The sequence below is a fragment of the Canis lupus genome, chromosome 29 (genome assembly GCF_003254725.2).
Source record: "Canis lupus dingo isolate Sandy chromosome 29, ASM325472v2, whole genome shotgun sequence".
Classification (NCBI taxonomy): domain Eukaryota; kingdom Metazoa; phylum Chordata; class Mammalia; order Carnivora; family Canidae; genus Canis; species Canis lupus.
Genome location: NC_064271.1, coordinates 18,270,717 through 18,293,531, shown reverse-complemented (window position 1 = coordinate 18,293,531; position 22,815 = coordinate 18,270,717). Strand labels below are relative to the sequence as shown.

Sequence of the window (22,815 nt, the reverse complement as noted above, 5' to 3'; positions counted from 1 at the left end):
TTACATTTTAAAAATGCATAGATGTTTTAGAAAATAATATTTGCATAGGTTTGGGCAAATATTTCCGTCCTCAGTATGTTAGAAATCAACAGACCTAAAATGTCAAAAGGAAAAATCTCACTAGATTCCAAAAGTTGGTCAAATATATTTCCTACTATATAGTACTTAATTTTAAGCAATTTTATTGGTGTTCTAGATCTGTGAGTGATAAAGCCAAGCAAAATTCCACAGTTAGAAGGAAAAAGAAATGGTAAAAGCCTTTAGGGTTGAGTGAAATATGTACTACCTTGCTGTTCCTTAGCAGACAATTCATTGCTACAATTAGCTGCCAACAATTTGTCAACATTATCTTTCAAGAGATGAAATCCACTCTGATTTATTACTTTTATTTGGTGAGATGATAAAGAACATTAATTTCTTTTCTTTTTTACTTTGCAAGAATACAAGTTGAAATTTGTATAGTCTTAATTCCATATGCTAGTTGGTGTCTAATTTTTCACCCTAGAGACATAATGCAAGAAAAAATTACCATATGTTCATTAGCCAATTCATTCAACATTGCTTCTGCTGACCAGCTTTTTAAATCAATTTACATAGAATTATAGACCTTCCAAAATATGTATAACAATATTTATTTAATGAAATTATCCTTTAGTATGAAAAAGAATTTGGAAGCTGTTTTATGGAAACATATAAGATGTTGAATTGAGAGGAGGATGAAAAGACAAAATTTTCCTGTGGGGAGAGTTGTGTGTAGGATGGAATAATATTAGTAAGAAACAAGATAGGAAGTAGGGATATCAACATTCATAATGAAATAGTCTAAAGGTCCACTAAATATTCTTACCTGTAGTTTTTACTGGAAAGCTATGGGTACAAATACTTTTGTGCTTTTTTGTTAAGTCTAAGTGATAATTTATAATTTTATACCTTTTATGTCTTTTTTTGGCATGCTTATGAGAGAAGAAATAAAGATCTGGGAAGGAAGAAATGGGATAAAAGGAATGAATATCCAAGGAGACATCCACTATTTGGCTTGAAAATAGTGTGTAGGTTTCTAGAGTGGAGAAATAAAGGACATTCGTGCAACCTACCTATTGTGAAAAGTCATAGGGTTTCAGCAGATTGCAAAATTTCCCTTAAATCTCAGCAATCAGTGCTCTCAATGTGTACTGGAATTCGTTTAACATAATTCCCAAGGGCACCAAGAATTGGTTAAAAGAAGATTCCACAGTAATTATTAACAATCAGACCAGGAATAGAAATACAGGTGGAACTCTTTGCTGACCTACAAACTTCATTGGCTGAATCAATTTTTTTTTAAGTTAACAAAAACTAATTCACCTAAATTTTTTCCAGTAAAAAGAAATTCATTTAGGAATAATGTCCTTCTTACCCAAACTCTTTTCTGAATTTGTACATCAGTTCCATGTGTTACCGGAAGAATGCACGTATTCTTATGTATCTTATGTATCTTATTCTTATGTATCTTATGTATATCTTATTCTTATGTATCTTATGTATCTTATGTATCTTCCAATTATAGTTGTTATCAAAAGAGAATCATATTTATATCTAACCAAAATTTACTCTTTTTTAACTTCATATTCATGGGGTAATGGGAAAATGTGGTATGTGTGGTAAATTTCAACTTCAGACCATCAAGTCTACACCTTACTACTTGTGAGTGGAAATCAAAAGGATCAGTGAAGAGAAAGAGAGAGGGAGAGAGAGAAACAGAGAGAGAGGCCAGTCACTTGTCCCTACATCATTAAACAAAACTTTTTATTTACTAATCAACAAAGCATAATATTATTCAAGCTTAAAAGTAATCAAAGTTTATCTATAATCCTGAAAATTTTAGAATCCCCTGAGTTTCACTTTTGAATCATTTGTCATGGATATTTTTTCCAAAATGTGTTATTTTCTTTTTCCCTTTTCTTTCCCCTAATTTTAAGATCCTCCTTCTTGATATGCTGCATTGGTTTCTCAGACTCCTTCAGTAATTAAGAACAAGCAAGACTAGTCGTTTATGTTTCAAACTTACTGATCCTTTCTTCTCACAAAAAATTACCTGTCATACAAAGCAGGAAAGAATAACCAATGGAAAAAGTCTCTTCAACAAATGGTGTTGGGAAAATTGGACAGCCACATGTGGAAGAATGAAATTCGACCATTCTCTTACACCATACACTAAAATAAACTCAAAATGGATGAAAGATCTAAATATAAGACAAGAATCCATCAAAATCCTAGAGGAGAACACAGGCAACAGCCTTTTTGAACTGGCCACAGCAACTTCTTGCAAGACACATTTATGAAGGCAAGTTCCCTTGGGACTTCATCAAGACAAAAAGCTTCTGTATAATAAGCAGTCAAAAAAACTCAAAGACAACCTACAGAATGGGAGAAGATATTTGCAAATGACATATCAGATAAAGGGCTAGTGTCCAAGATCTATAAAGAACTTATCAAACTCAACACCCAAGTAACAAACAATCCAGTCAAGAAATGGGCATAAGTGGGACGCTTGGGTGGCTCAGTGGTTTAGCGCCTGCCTTCAGCTCAGGTTGTGATCCTAGAGTCCTGGGATCGAGTCCCACATCAGGCTCCCTGCATGAGCCCGCTTCTCCCTCTGCCTATGCCTCTGCCTCTCTCTCTCTCTCTCTCTCTCTTTGTGTGTCTCTTATGAATAAATAAAATCTTTAAAAAAAAAGAAATTAAAAAAAAAGAAAAGAAAGGGCAGAAGACATGAACAGACATTTCTCCAAAGAAGACATACACATGGCCAAGAAGCACATGAAAAAATGCTCCACATCACTTGCCATATATATATATACCATATATATGGGTGTAAAGTGGTATCTCATTGTGGCTTTGATTTGTATTTTCACTATATATATGTGGTATATATGGTATATATGAGAATTACTGACCTCTACCTCTGAAATTAATCACATACTATAAGTTAATTAATTGAATTTAAGTAAAATAAGTTTTTTTAAATTACCTGTCATCATCTGGTACCTCAAACTCCTACTTTTTCACTATCTACTTAATCAAATGAATAATTCTACCTTTGATATTGGTTACTGATAATGACCTACTTTTTATCTTTTTTTTCCTTTTTATCTTTTCTACATTACATAAAGTAACTATATTTAATAGTGTCTCTAATGCCTTAGTGATTGTAGGGACCCCGACAAGTTCTGTGAGAGTTTGGGGCACTGGGACACAGGAGTTTTAGTTCTGCTTGTCTATGTGACGTGAGGCAAATGACAAGACAAACCACAATATATATATGTATATACATATACAATGGAATATTACTCAGCCATCAGGAAGGATGAATATCTACCATTTACATTGACATGGATGGAACTGGAAGGAATTATGCTGAGTGAAATAAGTCAGTGAGAGAAAGACAATTATCATATGGTTTCACTCACATGTGGGATATAAGAAATGGTGAAAGGGACCATAAGGGAAGGGGGGAAACTGAGTGCCAAAAATTAGAGAGGAAGACAAACCATGAGAGACTCCTAACTGTGGGAAACAAAGGGTTGCAGAAGGAGAAGTGGCGGGGGGGATGGGGTAACTGGGTAACAGGCATTAAGGAGGGCACATGATGTAATGAGCACTGAGTGTTATATGCAATTGATGAATCACTAACCTCTACCTCTGAAATTAATCATATACTATATGTTAATTAATTGAATTTAAGTAAAATAATTTTTTTTTAAATTACCAGTCATGATCTGGTACCTCAAACTCCTACTTTTTCACTATCTACTTAATCTAGTGAATAATTCTACCTTTGATATTGGTTACTGATAATGACCTACTTTTTATCTTTTCTACATTACATAAAGTAACTATATTTAATAGTGGCTCTACTTACTACCTTAGTGATTATAGGGACCTGACAAGTTCTGTGAGAGTTTGGGGCACTGGGACACAGGTGTTTTAGTTCTGCCTTGTTTACGTGACATGGGACAAATCACGAGATTTTTTGGGAAGATCAGTATGCTCACCTAAAATGTAGAGTACTACTGATTTCACCGAAGGGTTGTCAAGCCTATGTGCATAAGGACTTCCAAAACTCAGACAATTGATAATAAGTATGTAAAAACACTTAACAAAAAATAAGTGCTATAGAAAGATGTGATATTATTATTACTACTATCATTCTAGTTTGTTTAACATAACTCCTCTAAGAGATAAACTCTGTAGAAGAAAAACGTGTTAAAAATACACTTTTAGTAACTAAAAGAACTTTCCTAACAGGAAAACTTTCCTAACAGGAATCCTTTTTAAAATTTTTCTGCCACTTTAAGAAATGATGACTAGTTACGTAAAATGCTATGAGAATCTGCTAATGATGGGCTGGTGGTACTGACTAATGAATAAAATAAATAAAAGATTTACAAAGAAAAAAAAGGTCAGTAAGATATTGAACATTAAATGTGCTTCTTATCTTTTCATCTTCCCATTATGCAAATATATGTGCACATATACTTTTAAAACAAAATAGAATTATGAAGATTAAAAATGCTATAGAAATTGTGAAATTGGGATCCCTGGGTGGCGCAGCGGTTTGGCGCCTGCCTTTGGCCCAGCACGCAATCCTGGAGACCCGGGATCGAGTCCCACGTCGGGCTCCCGGTGCATGGAGCCTGCTTCTCCCTCTGCCTGTGTCTCTGCCTCATTCTCTCTCTCTCTCTGTGACTATCACAAATAAATAAAAATTAAAAAAAAATTGTGAAATTAAAAAAATAATATTAAAGTTTTTAAAGATTTTATTTATTCATTCATGAGAGACACAGAGAGAGGCAGAGACATAAGCAGAGAGAGATCCAGGCTTTCTCTAGGGAGCCTGATGCAGAACTCGATCCCAGGACCCTAGGATCTCGACCTGAGCCAAAAGCAGAGACTGAGTGGTTGAGACACTCAACCACTGAGCCACCTAGGCATCCCTTAATATTAAATCTTTATGAATCACTGATCTAAAAAATTTTGTGTACTATATTTATGAACTAAAGGTCATTAATCAATATCTGCTGCTTTGAATTTTCTTCCTAATATTTTCTTTTTTTGGTTCATTTCTAATAAATAGATGCCTCTGACAAATCTAGCTTTAATCTTCATAACATGTACCTATGCTAAGAAACATTCCAGAATGCAGGAAAGGAGGAAAGGGAAATTTCAAAAAAATGACTTGTTTATTTGAGGGAGGATAAAAATGTAAATCTAAATGTTGCCTTTACCTCATTCAAATATTCACAAAATATTCACAAAATATTTTAAACACGAGTTAAGCCACTGGGGAAAACAGTTTTCAAGAGTCTGTTACCTACTTATTAATATCCAATACCCAACATGGAAAGTTAGCAAATAAGACAGCATGTGTTGAAACTACTCTAGATGGATTTCAACATTTGTGGCATGTTGTATATTTTTACAGGATGTGACTCAAAATTTGCTTTGAAGTATTTTGCATTTCTTACGGTAATAAAGAAAAAAGTTCTGTTTTCTTCCAATTCTCCATTAATATTTAGATAAAGCCACAATTTTCTCTTTGATTTACCAAAAATACAATCCTAAAAACATTATTTAGGGAATTTGCATCTAAAATACCATCTTTTTTTAATCCATGTTTTCTTCATATTAAAAGCAGCCATTGTGTAGAAAGTATGTTCAGGGTCCTGATATTCATTTATTTCTCCATGTATTGTTTATATTCTGTAGGCTTCCAAAAAAGAATTAAATAGTTATTTTGACATTAAATAGAATCGCAGAATTTTTAAGAATCCAAAATCTAATGAATGATAAGTGAAAACAAGTAAAATTGGCTTAGAACAAATTTTTGCATTAGGAAAGCACTATATGAGCACTGAGAAAAGAAAGCAAAAATCTCTCACAGTTTGAAATCACTGAGTTTTCTTTCCCCCTTTGGGTTATTAGATATTATTGAGCAAGCCATATACTGTGGGCAGGATTCATCTTGATTTTAGAAAGTGATTAGCAAAAGAATCTAGCAGTATCCTTTTACATACAAGGGAGATACACAGACTTTGGTAAAATTCACAGAGGAATTAAAAAAAATGTTTGCAAAAAGTAATGAATGAAACATTTCACAACCTGAATGATAACATGCTTTTATCATCATGAGATTATCAAAACATACTGAATTTTATAAATGTCAGAAATTTCCTTTTATATTTATATTCCTGGGAATCTTTTATTCCCAGATTATAATCCAAAGATAATATTTGATCAAGTGCATACCCCATGATACTCTCTGATGTGGGAGTGTTATCCGGAACCCTGGGTTTGGTTGCGGCAGAACCCACACTTTACAGGGGACTTGGCAAACAAGAATATGCTCAGAGAAAGTATCAGAGGTACTGAAATCTTTGAAAACTACACAATGTAAGAATTTGTTGAAAGAACAGATTGTGTTTGGGCTGAAAAAAGTCTCAGATGAGAGATGCTAAGAGCTTTTAAGACCTGAAGATCACTTAGGAGGGAGAGATGCCTCAGAAGAAACAAATCCTAACACCTAGATCTCAGACTCATGCCTCCAGAACCGTGAGAAATAAATTTCTGTTGTTTAGCCACCCAGGCTGTGTGCTTTGTTACAGCAGCCCTAGCATGTTAATACAGAGAATATCGTAGTATATAAACCCAGTTTAAATATTAAATTTAGGATGATGCAAGATGGTATAGTCATTTTTATAGCAACTCAAAATCTTTTATAAATTTTACACTTAGAATTTATGTAGATTATATTTTTTCTGTTTATTCTTTTAACATTAAATTTCATTGAAAATCTTAGACTTAATGTTTTTTTTCTCAATATACTCTATTGAAAAGGTCTAGTTTAACAAAAATTTCACAAGGACTTCACAACCAAGCTTAAGTTATACGTAGACTTTCAGGATATTCAAAACATTTCATTTTTATCAAGATGTGTATAGTTAATGAAGTTGAGGATGGCAGCTCATAATCTTTTAGAATATTCATGTGCATAAGTCAGCAGGTAATAATAGCAGAACTTAGCTTTTTCCAACTCATTCAAATTTTCTTCCCCAATTGCTGAAAGTGCTTAGTGCAGCCTTGCTGTTTACCTGTAATCAAGCTGGCTACCTACTGATACAAGCACTCAGCATGACCTTATGGGATATTTTGGATGCACATTGGAAAAGATTTTTTATTTAAAGAATATTATTTTCCTACTCCTTTTAAATTTTCCTATCGGTAATATACACTGGTTTTAGGAACTAAGAAAAAAGTAAGTAAACGAATGTACTTACAGGTCCTGTTAATCTGGAGGCTTTCTCAAATTCTTCACCTTCTTCCATTAGTGCTTCTTCAGTCCCGGGTAAAGAATCTATTTTTACAAAAAGAATGAATATGTTGTTGTCACATATTGCTTACTAACTCTGTGATACGTAAACCTATTATGAGAAGTTTAGGAAAGTGACTGAACTGGTTTTTGAAAAATCACAGTGTTTGTGAGTTAAACAGTAGAATGTTTGTTTAATTTAAAGACAAAATACGAAAATGTTAAGTATTTCTAACTGAGAAGGGCATGATGAAATAAAAAATGTGTGACCACTGTAGTTATATTAGTCAGAGCAAGCTTGTTTTTGGCATATGATTTAGCTAACTTTGGAAATTTTATTTAATGTCCATTTTCTGGCTTATAATTTTATATACTATTTACTGTCTTTTTTTCTCTTTTTCTTTCCTTCTTTTCTCCTTTCCTTCTTTCCTTCCTTTCTTTCTTGCTTGCCTTCCTTCCTTCCTTCCCTCTCTCCCTCCCTCCCTCCCTCCTTTCCACTTTCCCTCTTCCTTCCTTCCTTCCTTCCTTCCTTCCTTCCTTCCTTCCTTCCTTCCTTCCTTCCTTCTTTCCTTCCTTCTTTTTGGCTACACAATTTAAGCACCAATTTGTTTTCTCTCTATTAAATCTATTAAATGGGATGACAAATTATAAAAAATTTGGAAAAGGGCGCATACCATGAAATGGTGGTGGGTTTTCCATTTTAAGTATCAAGTGAGAAGTTGTAATTAATTGGCTTGACTAGATTTGAGAGGTGGGTGAGTTTGGCTTTCTAATATATGAATAAAATGATGGCAACCTTTTCCATATATCTGCTGAGTTAATTATAACAAAAAGGATTTCTAAGGGTTATAAATAATTCAGCAATATGGACAGATATATGGAGCATTAGAAAAAGTCTGTGTTTTAATAACCTATTCAAATTTCAAAAATCAGTTAAGAGGAAAGTATTTTAAATGACTGGAAACTTTTAAAATTGATTTTCTTATATTTGTTTGAAAGAACCATATGAGTCCCTCAAGAAGACTTTCCTTCAGATTCACACACATATGGAGGCAGATTTTTTTTCCACTGTGTAAAATGTGCACTCTGGGAAGAAAATCAAAGCATTAAATCCTTCAAATGCTTAATGGTCACCTAATACCAGAGAGACAGTGGAAAGCTTAGTGCAAATCCATAATCATAGCTTTTGAACCATGGAGCTCTGCCTCTAATAATTCAGAGTTTTACATTCAAGAAGAAAAATTACTAAATCCCAGGGCACATATTTTATCTAGAATACAGAATTCTACTTTGGGAGAATGACATACTTTCTCAAGCTGTAGGTATATTTTAAAAGTTACCTAGCATCCTTCCAAACAGAACAATTACATCAAAAAGAAGCAAATTTTTGTTGATAAAATAATAAATCGGGATACATGAATTTATAGCAAATTCAAAAATATTAATCCATTTATGAAGAATATTTGAACCCCTATCTACTAATACCCAGTTGTAAGGATGACAGTAGATTGATTCTTTTAATTAGAATGTATAAACTAGCATAATTTAAGTCCTGCAAGGCTTAATTATATTTATATAACTGTAAGCAAATATTAGTGTAATTTTAGTATTCACTTACTATTTTTTGTTTCACTTATGTATTAAAATTATTATTTAAGTAGAATATTGACTTAATAGATAATATTAATATGTTATATTCTATACTACAAAAGCAAATTACATATACAGAAGAAGAAAACCAACTCTCGTGGATTTGTTGATTTTTTTAGGTTAGAAATGATGCACTATGAGTTAGTTCTCAACTTCTCAGTGACTTAATGATCTTATTTATTTTTAAAGATTTTATTTATTTATTTGAGAGAGACAGAGAGAGTACAAGCAGCAGGAGGGGCAGAGGCAGAAGACAAGCAGACTTTCCTGACTTGGGGTTCGATCCCAAGGACCAGAGCTGGTTAGATGTTTGCTTAACGAACTGAGCCACCCAGGCACCCCAATTTAATTATTTTAATGAGTACTGTCATTCTGTTTGATTTTTATTTTTTATAGATTTTATTTATTTATTTGAGAGAAAGAGAGAGAGAGAGAGCGAGCATGAACAGGGGGAGGGGCAGAAGAAGAGGGAGAGAAAGAAGCAGACTACCCACTGAGCCCTGAGCAGATCTTCGGTGATGAGGGCTGAATCCCAGGACCCAGAGATCACGACCTGAGCCAAAGTCAGATGCTTAAATGACTGAGCCACCAGGCCCCCCTGTCATTTTGTTTGATTTTTTTTTTTAAGATTTTATTTATTCATGAGAGACACAGAGAGAGAGAGAGAGGCAGAGATACAGGCAGAGGGAGAAGCAGGCTCCACGCAGGGAGCCCGATGTGGGACACGATCCCTAGTCTCCAGGATCACACCCCAGGCAGATGGCGGCGCTAAACGTCTGAGCCACCCAGGGATCCCCATTTTGTTTGATTTTTAATGCAGGTATATACTCATCACTTCACTCATCCATTTTTTTGGTCATTTGTATATTCATTTAATTCGATAAATACTATATGTCATGCATTCAACTTGGTGCATGCATGGTTCAACTTGGTTCAAAACAAGTTGAGCAAGATAATTTTCTATGACTCTTTCTCTTGGAATATACTTGAACACCTTTACAGTATGAATTTTTTAAGAAAAATGAATGTTTATAAAGGGAAGGCAGTGGTAAGTTTTAATGGTTTTACATTCTGTTCTGTTCTTGTTTGGGTTGAATTTTTCCTGGTTACTGGTGCCATATCCAGAGAGATCTACAATATATAGTGAGATCCATTCAACTTAGTGTAGAAGGACAATGGTGAAGTACTGTCAGAATATTTGCGAATTCACATATCCATATTGGAAGTTGTTAAGTTGAACCTTTCTAAATAGTCCAAATCTAGTGCCAGAATATCAATCTAATTATACCAGTAGGGACAAAAGACATCATGAAAATAAAATCTTAGTATTTAATGCTTAAACATTCCATTTTTAAGTGTTCTAAGTGCATTGCTTATTAACAAGAATTGGTGTATGCATATGTGTAAGCTTATTTTGCTGTATTCCAGAGCAATTTCTTTATAAAAGTATACTTACTTATTGTACTTATATAGTATAAATGATTTTCAAAATACAAGCAATGAACTCTTTGAGCTTTTTTCAATCACATGGAGGAAATAATGAGTATCTCAATTTCTCAAATATTAGAATTTATCTTGTCTTTTCATTTTAGAGAAGAAGAAACCGAAACATAGACACGATAATTTCATCAAAGTCTAACAGTATCTGGCAGCACTGGGATGAGAAACTTAGCCAATGTGGTTGATTAGGCACGCAGGTAGGAATCTAGGAATCTGTAGAATTTATCTCAATGTTTAGCTATATCCAACTTCTTCCTCTCATTAATTTTACTTCTGCTATTTATGTCACAACAGGTTTTTTATGTAGAAAGTTACACCTATTCATAGGAATATGTATGTTTATTGAGCCAAGCTCAATGTGGATGTATAGTTGACATAAAAAGCACATCAGCACATTTGGATAATGCCAAAAATATTTAATTACTGAATCTAGTGCTCTATCTTAAGTGGAAAAGAGTGTACTGAATCAGAAACTTATATTTTGTAATTTGCTGATTAAGTTTACTAAAATTTGAATGTGAAGAATTCAGGATACAAGCAGTTCAAGAAAGGAGCTTAATGAATATTTTTCCTCCAGTGGATGCAATTAGGTATAATCAACCACATAGTAGTGATGATGCATTGTGAAATTTTCCAAAAAATTTAAACCCCTCAATACCCAATTATTATGCAAATATGATTGCTCAAAGATATATATATATATCTTCTTGGTAGATTAATGGATTCCAGTGCTTTTGATAAAATTAAAAACCAATAATGGTCCAGTAATTAAATAATATCTGGTTTTTGTCTAGTTTTATACCAGGCATGATGCAGTACACAAGAAAACCTCAAAAAGTATATAATTCAGTTGAGCGAGATCAACACACAAGAAGTAATTGAAACACTATTGGAAGAAAAGGAAAAAGAAGACATGGATGTGGGCTGGACAGGAGGAGACTTGAGATGACCTTAGAACATAGGCTATGGATAGGCAGAGGGGAGGAGAAAGAATTTATCATGAATCATGGAGGAGAAAGGATTTATTATGAATCATGGAAGAAGGGCTTAAGTAAAGGTACACATGCAAGGCTATCAATGAAGAGAAGCTAGGCTGACTCCAAACCTAGGGTGTCAAGGAATGGTTGACCTGGGTCCTCCATGTTGCTAGTGCCATATTGTTTAACTTTCATTGTCAATGTTAAAGGTCTACCATGAGAGTGCTGTCATCTCATCAGTACTGCAAGAGATTTGAGTATAAAGAAACTATTATCATTTCTTGTGTCATGCTACACTGGCATTGGTTTACATTCCCACAACATTTCTTTGTTTTAAGATTTTATTTATTTGAAAGAGAGAGAGAGCATATGAAGGAGAGGAGGGGCAGAGGGAGATAGAGAAGCAGACTACCCACTTAACAGGGAGGTTGATGCTGGGCTTGATCCCCTGAAATCATTACCTGAGCAGAGGGCAGACACTTAACCAACTGAGCTACCCAGATGCCTCAACATTTAGTTTTTTAATGTTTAATGTTGTTAACATTTGACATGTAAAAAAAGTATATATATTTGGCTTTTGAACAATATGAGTTTTTTTTAGCTTCATGGGTCCTCTTATACATGGATTTCTTTCAATAAATACAGTGCAGTACTATAAATGTCTTTTCTTTATGATTTTCTTAATAACATTTTATTTTCTCTAACTTGCTTTATTGTAAGAATACAGTATATAATACATATAACATATAAAATATGTGTTAATCAACTGTTTATATTATTGGTAAGGCTTCTGGTCAACTGTAGGTTATTAGTAGTTAAGTTTTTGGTGAATCAAAAGTCATACTTCAATTTTCAACTGTGCAGAGGGTTGGCACCCCTAACCCTCATGTTGGTCAGAGGTCAATTGTAAAATAATATATATGTAAAGTAAAAAAAAATGTAGATAGATAGATAGATAGATAGATAGATAGATAGATAGATGATAGATAGATGATAGTAAATTTAGTTGCAAAGCATAAGGGTAAACACTCTCAACTCACCCCTCTAACTTAAGAATTAGAACATTTCCTTCCTGTATATACCTGGGAGCACCTTCCTTATCCCATCTCCTTGCTTCCCCTATCCTGGGGATAACCACCATTTTATTGCCTCCTTTAAATATAGTTTTATCACTTATGTATATTTTCCTAAAGAATATATTATTTAGATTTGCTAGTTTTGAGCTTAAAATGGTGTTCTATGAATTCTTTTGTTCAATCATATAATGCTTTTAAGACTCCTTCAGTGTGAGTTGTAACTTGCTCATACCAGATTGGGAGATCCACTGCTATTTTCAGATCAGTTGCTTTAAATCAGCCAAAGTGGTACTATTTACACCACAGAAAACATCAATCTCTACAAATTAGGGCTTTCTTTTTCAAAGAAGGAGTTTTTAACATTTACCAACACACCTTTGATTTCATTCATCCTATGTGTGTATCTGAAATGCATTCAGCTTTCTACAATGGGACAATTCCATAATGTATCCATTTTCCTGTCCACCAGCATATTGACAAAGGTTGTTCACTTTTCATGGTACATGAGACTTGTTTTTCCAAGATATTCACCCAGAAATGGAGTTTCTGGGCTTTAGATTAAATATTCAATATTCTTTTGAATATTCAAGATTTTAAAATAATGGAAAACTGTTTCCAGCACTGTTTATGCTCCACCTAGAGTGTATGAGTTTCCTTTCATCTCTCTGTTCACCAACACTTACTTTTGCCAGATTTCCTAATTAATACCAAACCAAAAGTTATAAAACAGCATCCTTATACTGTCTTAATTTGCTTTTCTTTGATTACTAAAGTAGTTAAGCATTTTTCATATGTCCGTTGGCCATTTGGTTTCCTCTTCTGTTAAATATCTGTTCATATCCGTTTGCTTATTTTTCTCTTGGTTTGTTGATCTTTATTAAATTGTATATTGTTTATGTATTCTAAATGTTAATCTTTAATCAGTAGCATATATATTGCAAATCTATTTTGCTATTTTGTGGTTTATTGATTCACTTATTTCTGTCATCTTTCGATGAACACGAATTTTAACACTCTATAGCTGAGTGAAATTTTTTTGTTATGATTTGGGATTTCTTTTTCACCTTCACTAATATATCTTTCTTTATCCAAATGTAAGGAAAATATTTTCCTATGGTTCCTTTTTTAATGATCCCAACTAGATGTACTGACTGTATTTAGCTAGGACATTGAGTGATGAAGTGGTGCCATATCTTAGATATCATTGTCATGGCACTACATGTACTTTTTTATTTATTCAGGAAACATTCTGAGGTGCCCTGACATGAACTTAATTCACTGGGCTTCAATTAAGGAGTTTCAATTGTGTCCTACAGAAAATGGGATAAAAGAAGCATCTTTATGTTTAGAAAGATAAACTAAAAAGAGACAGGATAGTACAAGGAGTACCTATGTACAGGCTTGTTATAGTAGGCAGAAAAGGTGGACAAAAGCACAGAGGAGGCAGTGGCAGGGAAAATGAAGTGGAGACTGATTTGGAGAGGGAATTTACTGACATGATTTGAGGCCAATTTAATATGGGGCTGAGAAAGATGGAGGGAAACCTAGTATGCTGTTGACATTTCCGCTGGGGAAATCTGAAGGGATCTATAATGTGAAAATAGGAGTGGGCAATGTAAGTTACAAAGACAAGTTGAAAATAGTGACAAAATTTGGGGAGGAGCCAACATATAGTTGATCTGTTAGTACCTAAATCAGGCACAGACACTATGAGGCTGCTCCTCAGAATCCACACATCTTGCCTCCTTTTCTTCTTGTCCCTTAACCTTCTGACACACACGGCTTGAGGGAAAGGTAGATGTATGACCCACTGTTAACCATCAGGTGCAGGGCAAGATGTTTGGTTTAGTTTCTTTCACATTTCAATCTTCCAGTGCCATTAAATTACAGTAGATGTTGTTGGATTTAAAACTTACCCAAAGAATCTGGGACTATTTCATCTGGAGAACGAAGTACTTGTGATGTCTCCTCTGTCCTTTCTGCCAGGTGGTCTCCTTGGAGCCTAAATAATTAAAAATGGTCAGTACAACCTCGAATAATGTTGAATTGTAAAATGTGAATGAAATACTACTGGGGACGTGACTATGAACTTTCAAATTTAAAATCAGACATCCTTCTGCAGAGTAGAAACAAAGGTTTACTAAAGCCTTTGTCATACCGTGTTTTTGTTTTTCTAGCCTTTAAGGACAAGTCTTTTATCATCTTTTTTCCTATACACATGGGAAGATTAAGTCCAGGCAGAGTCTGCTTTTCTTCTCTGCCTGACTGGAGGAAGGTTTACAAGCAAACGTTTTCACTGAAACTACAATGGGGAAGTGAGTGGAAGAAAAGCAGGAGTCCGCCAAAGTGGGTTCACCTTGCTTCTGAATCCAGGGGCAGGAGAGTTTTCATGATTACATAGAGGTTTATCAAGCACATTTCTCCACATCAACCCAAGTGGAGTTTAAAGGCCTACAGGTCAAGGTGAGCCTCAATAACGGAAGTGAAGATCCTTAATATGTATGACTGCCCAGTGTTCTCACAGACACTGCCTTCCTTTCAGGAAGGGAAGGCCACATGGGTACTTTTAGGATAACATATTTCTGAACTTCTGTGTCCACCTCACCACAGCGAGACTAGCAATATCTAATTCAAACAGTCTGGATGTATATTATGCTGTGAAATCATGCTATCAAATGGCATAGAGTTTATTAATAACTGTTGGAACTCTGTCCTAAAAATAAGCTCTGCTAATATTGGAGAACAATGTATCAAATAATCCAGAGACTGAAGTTTCCATAACAATGCCCTTATTTTTTTCTTGTATTTAGCAGATGGCAAGTGCCCTCATGGGAGAATATTAATAAATGCATAACAAATAGCCTTAATATTTTAAAAAATACAATTCAATTCAAGTAAAATTTGTAACTGTACCAGGCTCAAAAGTTAAACTTTTCAACTGTTTTACATTTTTGCTTTTATATGTCACAGTAGAATCATACTAATTTGCATTTGTCTTTTGCATATTCAAGCACATATGCATGACACTTTACCTTTTGTATAATTACAAATATTATAAATTATGCTTTCATCTTTATTCCTTTAATATTAAATTAATATTAAATTATGCACATTTTTGTTCATATTACATACTAATACTTACCTATTACCTTCTATATACAAAACCATATTTATTATATAAGCTAACTCAAGAATTCTCTAGTGTAATTTCGTGATAATCATAACTTTTTTTTTGGTCAGATATGTATGATTTTAAACTGTTTTTGATTGATTTTATACTTTGAATTAATTTTTAAAATTTTACTTTGCAAGAACAACATCACTATTAAATGATTTAGCTACATACTTCTCATATCTGCCCAATTATTTATTTTCTTACTTTCTAGTAATTAGAATAAATACTTCACTAATCTGCCATATCAAATAGTCTTTTCATATATTCTTTGTCTACCATTTCATCAAATTTTCAGAGAGGAAGTATGTAGAAACATGAGATATTGAAAGGTGCAAGTAAAAATAATTATTAAAAATTGACAGGCTGCAATACACTTGGGTATTTCAAATTAGATTAAAAACCTAAGTGGAAAATAAATCTCCAACAAAGACAGAAAGATAGCAGGAAGAAATAAAAACTAAGTTGTAAACTTCTTTTTGCCCATTGCAAGCTTCAATAAGAAATATTTACTTAGCATTTATTAATATGCTCAGGAATAAGCCTAATGTCATTGAGATGTAAATAAATTACAGCTGATTCTGATTTCACAGACTTCTCAATGTAGGTGAGTCGACAAGACAAATGGCCATGAAAACGACCCAACAAATTGGGTGGCCTTGAAGCTGGCTCATCTTTGTTCAAACACTGCCCTCCAGATACCTGAAGAGTTGGATTTACTGTCTTGGCAGCAACTCCATTAAGGAATGCCTCACAGCCCTGCTATCCTTGAGTGTTCTGCCAACATTTCCCAAACTGTAATCCACACAGCACCACTTCTGTAAGAGGTTAATAGGCACTATGCAAACAAGGGTTATGTGGGCAAATCCGGGAAATGCAGTCTTAATAACAGTTCAATCTTTTTTTTCTCTACACTACAAGAGTTTTACTTATACTCTTACCTTTTCTCTTTAGTTTCTGAAACCCCTTTTCCATGTTAAACACTCGCTTACCTATATTCTCAGGACCTAAACAAAATGTTTCCTGTTCCCCCTTGTCATCACTGAAACCCTTTTCTAAGAATATTATATCCTTTTTTCCTCTAAGAATATGACACTGCCTCCTCTCCAAAGGAGCCTGCCTAATCCCTCCACCTCAGATCACACAGGATTCGAAATATTCACCTTCCTTCTTTCTGCCTTTCTGAGACTTGGCTCAGAACCAAAGTTTTCTTCTTCAACTCAAGCATCACTGTCATCTTGAATGTTTCCATGTTCTTGTGTTCCATGTTCTTCCATATACCCACTAATTTCAAAGTCCCTGATCTCAAATCTGGAGATCTTCCTTCTACTTCACCTTCCTTCACCCAAGGACAGATCACTCAGAATTGTTCCCTGTAAGCAATATTTAAAGCCAATGTTCTGTTCTCTGACCACAGACTCATCTCCTTTAGACTCACAAACTCACTGTCCTTAATACTTTCTCTTCAGTCAAATATAGATCCCAATTTCTATTTTCTCCCACGTATCTGGCCTCCCCTGGTTCCAGTTCTGCCCTACTCAGCTGGGACTTGTGGTCTCCTCAGTTTGCATGCATCTACATCCTCCTGTCATGACTGACCAACCAGACCCTAATTCTGTATCAAGTCATCATTTTCCTACACATGTGCACCTGGAGCAATGCAGGAGAAAATCAGACACTCTAGGATTGGAGAGTACAAGTCAATGGTCTCCAATTTTAAACTTGGGCTTCTTGATTGTCTTTCTTCCATTCCTTTCAAAGTCTTTACAAAACTATTACCTCCTTTTTAGGTCATCTAGAAAAATGATGTATTAAGGAAAAAAGATCTGTTACTCCCCCTCACATAGCACCTATAGAGTTATTTTCACTCCAGCCAGTATTCACTACCTTCCAAAGAGCTGCTACTCCCTCTCTTCTGTGTAAGGCTCAGATCATCCATTTAGGCTGGTGATTTGGATCCGATCATCTCATCTCTCTTGGATCTTATTTAATCCACTACTATTCATTCTGTTCATCTGCATTGTTCATTTGCCATAGTGAAAAGAAGTAGGCTGATTTCTCTTTCAGCCTTAACAAAACAAAATCCCTCCTCCCATAATTATCTCAAACATCTAACTGTTGCTTTTTCTTACTCATTCTTTTTTGGGCCAAACTCCTTAAATATTCTTCATTCATTGCCTTTGCTTCCATAGTTTTCATTCATTCCTCATCCTGTTTTAATTTGGTTTGTGTCTCTGCCATTCTGAAATGACTTTCTGATCTAATTGCCATATAAAACAGAAATTTTCATAACTTATTTTTATTTAACTTTCAATTGTACTTTGAATGAACACTTTTCCCACTCTCTTTTACACCATCTCTTTGAACCAGCTCATCTATTCATGGTTTGAATCATACATAGATTGATATTTTTCAAATCTTTATTTTGAGTCCTCAGCTCAAAATTGGCATAGTCAAATTTTTGTAGAACATTTTACTTGGGTGTACCAACAGCATCACAAAGATAACATGTCCAAAAGTAAATTCATTTTCATCATCACCCTGTCTTGCATTACACACAGCTAGTCAATCCCAGTCTTGCTAATTATACCTCCTGAGGAGATTTCCTGAATCCATCACTTCTTTCTACACTACTGTAATTTTGCTCCTCATTTTCATTCACCTGGATTCTTATTAGTGTCCTCACTGATAGTCATATTTAGAAACTTGTCCTTCAAAAATCCATTTTCTATATGGCTACCAAAATGTTCAAAACAAATCCAAACATATTACTCCCATGATTTAAATATTTTAGTGCAAGAAATCTTAACAAGAGTATTTTTAGAGGGCCCATGGGCAGTTTTAGGGGAATCACAATAATTCACAATAAATGGAATGAAAAGTTTTTGGCAGATGTGCTCTTTTTGGACAGGGAGACAGTAACTTCAACCAGATTTTCAAAATAATCCTTGACTCAAAAAAGTTTAAGAACAACCATTTACTGGCTTCTCATCACCTGCAAGATGAGTTATGATTTCCTTACCAAGTCATTTGAGTCTCTCTATTACACAACCCTTACCTGTCTCTGAAAATTCATCTTTTTTAATTTTATACTCCATAAACGCCACTGTCCAGAAGTCTTAGCAGCTATGCAAAACTTCACCATTGCTTTTGCTTTACTATATTTTGTCTGTTTAGATGTCTGTCAATAATACTTCAAGTGTCTTAAAGGCGAGAATTTTATTTTTCATATTTTATGACCTAGCTTAGGTTGAGCTTCATTATAAGCTCTAAAAGAGATTTCTTATGGCATTTTTTTTTTATTTTTTTAAAGATTTTTTTTTAAACTACCCACTTCTTTTTTTATTTTTTTTTTATTTATTTATGATAGTCATAGAGAGAGAGAGGCAGAGACACAGGCAGAGGGAGAAGCAGGCTCCATGCACCGGGAGCCCGACGTGGGATTCGATCCCGGGTCTCCAGGATCGCGCCCTGGGCCAAAGGCAGGCGCCAAACCGCTGCGCCACCCAGGGATCCCAGATTTTATTTATTTATTCATGATACTCACAGAGAGAGAGAGAGAGAGGCAGAGACACAGGCAGAGGGAGAGGCAGGCCCCATGCAGGGAGCCCGATGTGGGATTCGATCCCGGGTCTCCAGGATCACGCCCTGGGCCAAAGGCAGGCGCTAAACCACTGCGCCACCCAGGGATCCCTCTTATGGCATTTTTAATGATTAAATCACCTTGGGGATTAGTCCAGGAAAACAGAGCCCATCCTATATATGAGGAATTTTCTATGGAATACTATAATAGAGTTATATTTCCTTGAAAAGAGGTAAAACTATCCTGTGTATATTTAGGGTTAAGTAGTTCTTAGCCCCGTTCACTCTAATTCAGAATACAAGACAGAGGTTGATGTGCCAATGCTTATATGATCTGGGGGGCAGAACATGAAAGTAAAACACAGGGAGAGAAAGCCAATACAAGGATGTGTTATTGAGTCATCTCCTGTACAGATGGTTTCTGGACAATTCCACAAGAATTCTGAGGATGCTTATGAAATATGTCCACTTGAAGGATGAAAGAGTAAAGAATTTATCCATAGGCTCCTGATCAAGGATGGTCCTTGAGCTCTGATAACCCTAACTTTTAAATTGCATATATATTAATATTGAGTGATTCTAATTGGTCATCCCAGTGCAGGAAATAAGATATAAAAGATATTAGCAAAAGTGATGTTAAAGGTTGCACCTGCACAAGGCTGGCTGCTATGCTACAGTTAGAAACATGTGCAGATATAGTTGCTAATAAGAAGTATTTAAAATTACATACAAGCGGGACTGATAATGATAGTAAATATGTTTGGCTTTAAAATAAATCAATCAGATTTAATTTTATGGCTAGTGAGTCCTGGCTAGAGGAAATATTACACATATTAGTAAATTATATCAACAAGTTTGTGAGTCAACAATCATTTTTCATTGACTCAGTCTTAATAGTGATTAAGCCAAAGAAAGATAGCATCCTGAGAGAGACTGTTGTAGTGGGTATCAGAGCCTATAATAGTACCAGGCACATGGATACTATCAATAGGTATTTGTGAAGTAAATGTTATCAAAAAGTCCCTGAGTCATATAAAATAGATTTAAAGAAGGCGGACCAGTCAAGAGAAAGGAGGCTGAAGCTCATTTAGGAGATTGGTAACTATAGCAGTGGTTCAAATTTTGCTGGTTTGCAGTTTGTTTTGAGATTCAATTGATCCCAGTGTCTCATTCTGTAAGAAGAAACAAGGAAACCAAAGAAAGCATCAAATAGAAGTCCAGTTCTAGTCTAAAATGATCAGTAAAAACACCAAATCCATTGAGAGGAGGAAGTTTTGAACATTGTAAGCAGTGAGAGAATAGAAAAGATGATTAGTACCACTTCTCTTTTATACTTGAAGAAAAATCCAAAACATTCAAAAAAGGGGCATATTTCCCTTTTCTTTAATCTCTAGAATTAAATGTCAACCCAATTGAACTATGTAATATGATGAGAGAAGATTCAAATAAGTGCATATTTACTTTCTCACTTTGTCCTAGAAGACATTCAAATTTGTGAGTAGTTGTCTTTCTGTTTTTATGTTATTATGGTATATATTATTTATTTTAACCTTCCCTGAATACTTTCTGGAAGAAATTAGTATCTAACTATAATCAGAATGGACACTTATCAAAAGTTTCTTTGAACCAAATTGAATACACTATGGTATGCATGAAATTAAAGGCCAAGCTAACATTTCTAGCCTGTATATTTCAAAGGACATGATAAACAAAATTTGGATTAATTGAGGAAATATTAATGGAGTAAGTGGTACTTAAACTGAGCTTTCATAAAGCTCAAATTTGATTAGGTAAAAAAAGGGGCGGGGAAAAGAAGAAAGAAGAAAGAAAAAGAAAGAAAGAAAGAAAGAAAGAAAGAAAGAAAGAAAGAAAGAAAGAAAGAAAGAAAGAGAAAGGAGTAGAACTTCCTACAATGTCATCTAGAAATTTGATGTTGAAATACCTAGTCTTCTTCCCTGATGAAAATGGAAGCCAATGGAGGGTTGAAGCAGAGTGATATGATCAGACTTCCCTTTGGAAAGGATGTGCTGTGTTGATCACAGACTGTAGCAGGGCAATCAAGAAAGCAGGGAAATTCTTTAGGAGATTATTCCACCAATCTTGTTGAGAGTTGAGCATGGCTTGCCTAAGAGTATCAATAGTGGAGGTGGTTAGAAGTGGACTGATTGGAGATAAATTCTGTAGGTGGAGCCAATGGTACACCTGATAAATTCGATTTGGGAGTGAGAGAGAGAGATAAAGAAAGAAAGAGAGAGAAAGAGAAAGAGAGAGAAATCCCAAACAGCTGAAATCATGTTACCATTTGCTGAGACAAGGAACACTGAGGGGAAAACAAATATGCTGGAGACTAAGTGGAACTTAGTTGGGGACATGGTAAGTTTAAAATGCATTTTAGACATACAGGTAGAGGTGTGGAGAGGCAGCCAGATATCCATATAGAGATGCTGAAAAGACTGCAGAGTGAGGCTTTCCCTTTCTGGATTGTAAAACCTCTACAAAGGACTTCAGAATATGATATACTACTATTTGGGTCAGCTATTTTGAAGAATATGATATTCTGTTTCACTGTAAAATAAGTAGTATATCATAATAAATGTCAATTAGAACAAGTGAACCACAATAAACAGTTTTGGTTTTCAGAAATTTTGAACCATTTTTTCAAACAGTTAGAAATTAACTTATCGTCCCCCTCCAGACTCCAAAGTCTGCTTTTAATTTACAAAAGCCTCTTTCATAGTATCAGTCATTGAGTTATTTCTAAGTCTCCTTCTAAATGTTCATATTCCATTTTAGGATTCCAGGACGTGTCTCCAGAACTATTTTTTGAGAAAAATTCTAACAACTTATTGTCACTCACTCAATTTTGAAGTCTTAAAAAAGCCAAAATTGTCATCAACATCAATAATTTATTGGGGACCTTCAAAGGCAAAGCTCTCCACTGGGCACTGAGCCTGCAATCTGGCATGAGACCTGCATGTATTTGCATGATCTTTCTAATTACTTTGCAAGCTTTCATGAAGTCAGAGATCAGGCCTGAGATTCCTGACAGTATCGGGGCCTCACATATTCATTCACATTTGTGCCCCCTCGGATAATGATGTAATTTGAATGACATTTCTTTGAATTCAATAAACACTTACTGTAATTCCTTTTCTATCCTAAAACTTCTGTTCTATGGAACTTTGCTGCCCTTCTTTGGGGAATAACCTGGAAATTCTTCTTCCTGTATTCCTTTCCAAACCCACTGACACCACCCCAGCATTCTCTTACCCCTGGACATTCTGGTTTGACACTCTGGTGAACAGTCCACTTATTGTGACTCGGGCCTTTTGGCACCACCTCTCAGATTCCTCAGCAACATCCTCTGGACTCCTGACACAGATCTACCTCCAAGAGCCTCCAGCAAATACTACTTCTAGCAGTACCTCAATTTCCCTTCTTATTTTAGCAAATTCCAGCATTCATCTGAGGCACTCTTGCTGTTTCCTGACTCTGGCTGTTTAGGTCACA

The 22,815-nt window shown here is 34.9% G+C and overlaps 1 protein-coding gene across 1 annotated transcript in view; it reads right to left on the bottom strand.

Annotated features, from left to right (window-relative positions):
* C29H8orf34 (chromosome 29 C8orf34 homolog) overlaps nucleotides 1-22,815 on the bottom strand; it is a 382,763-nt gene that overhangs the window by 78,136 nt on the left and 281,812 nt on the right. Inside the window, 2 exon segments of the mRNA XM_035708243.2 lie at nucleotides 7,317-7,393; nucleotides 14,468-14,553. Coding sequence (XP_035564136.2) covers nucleotides 7,317-7,393; nucleotides 14,468-14,553 — 163 coding nt within the window.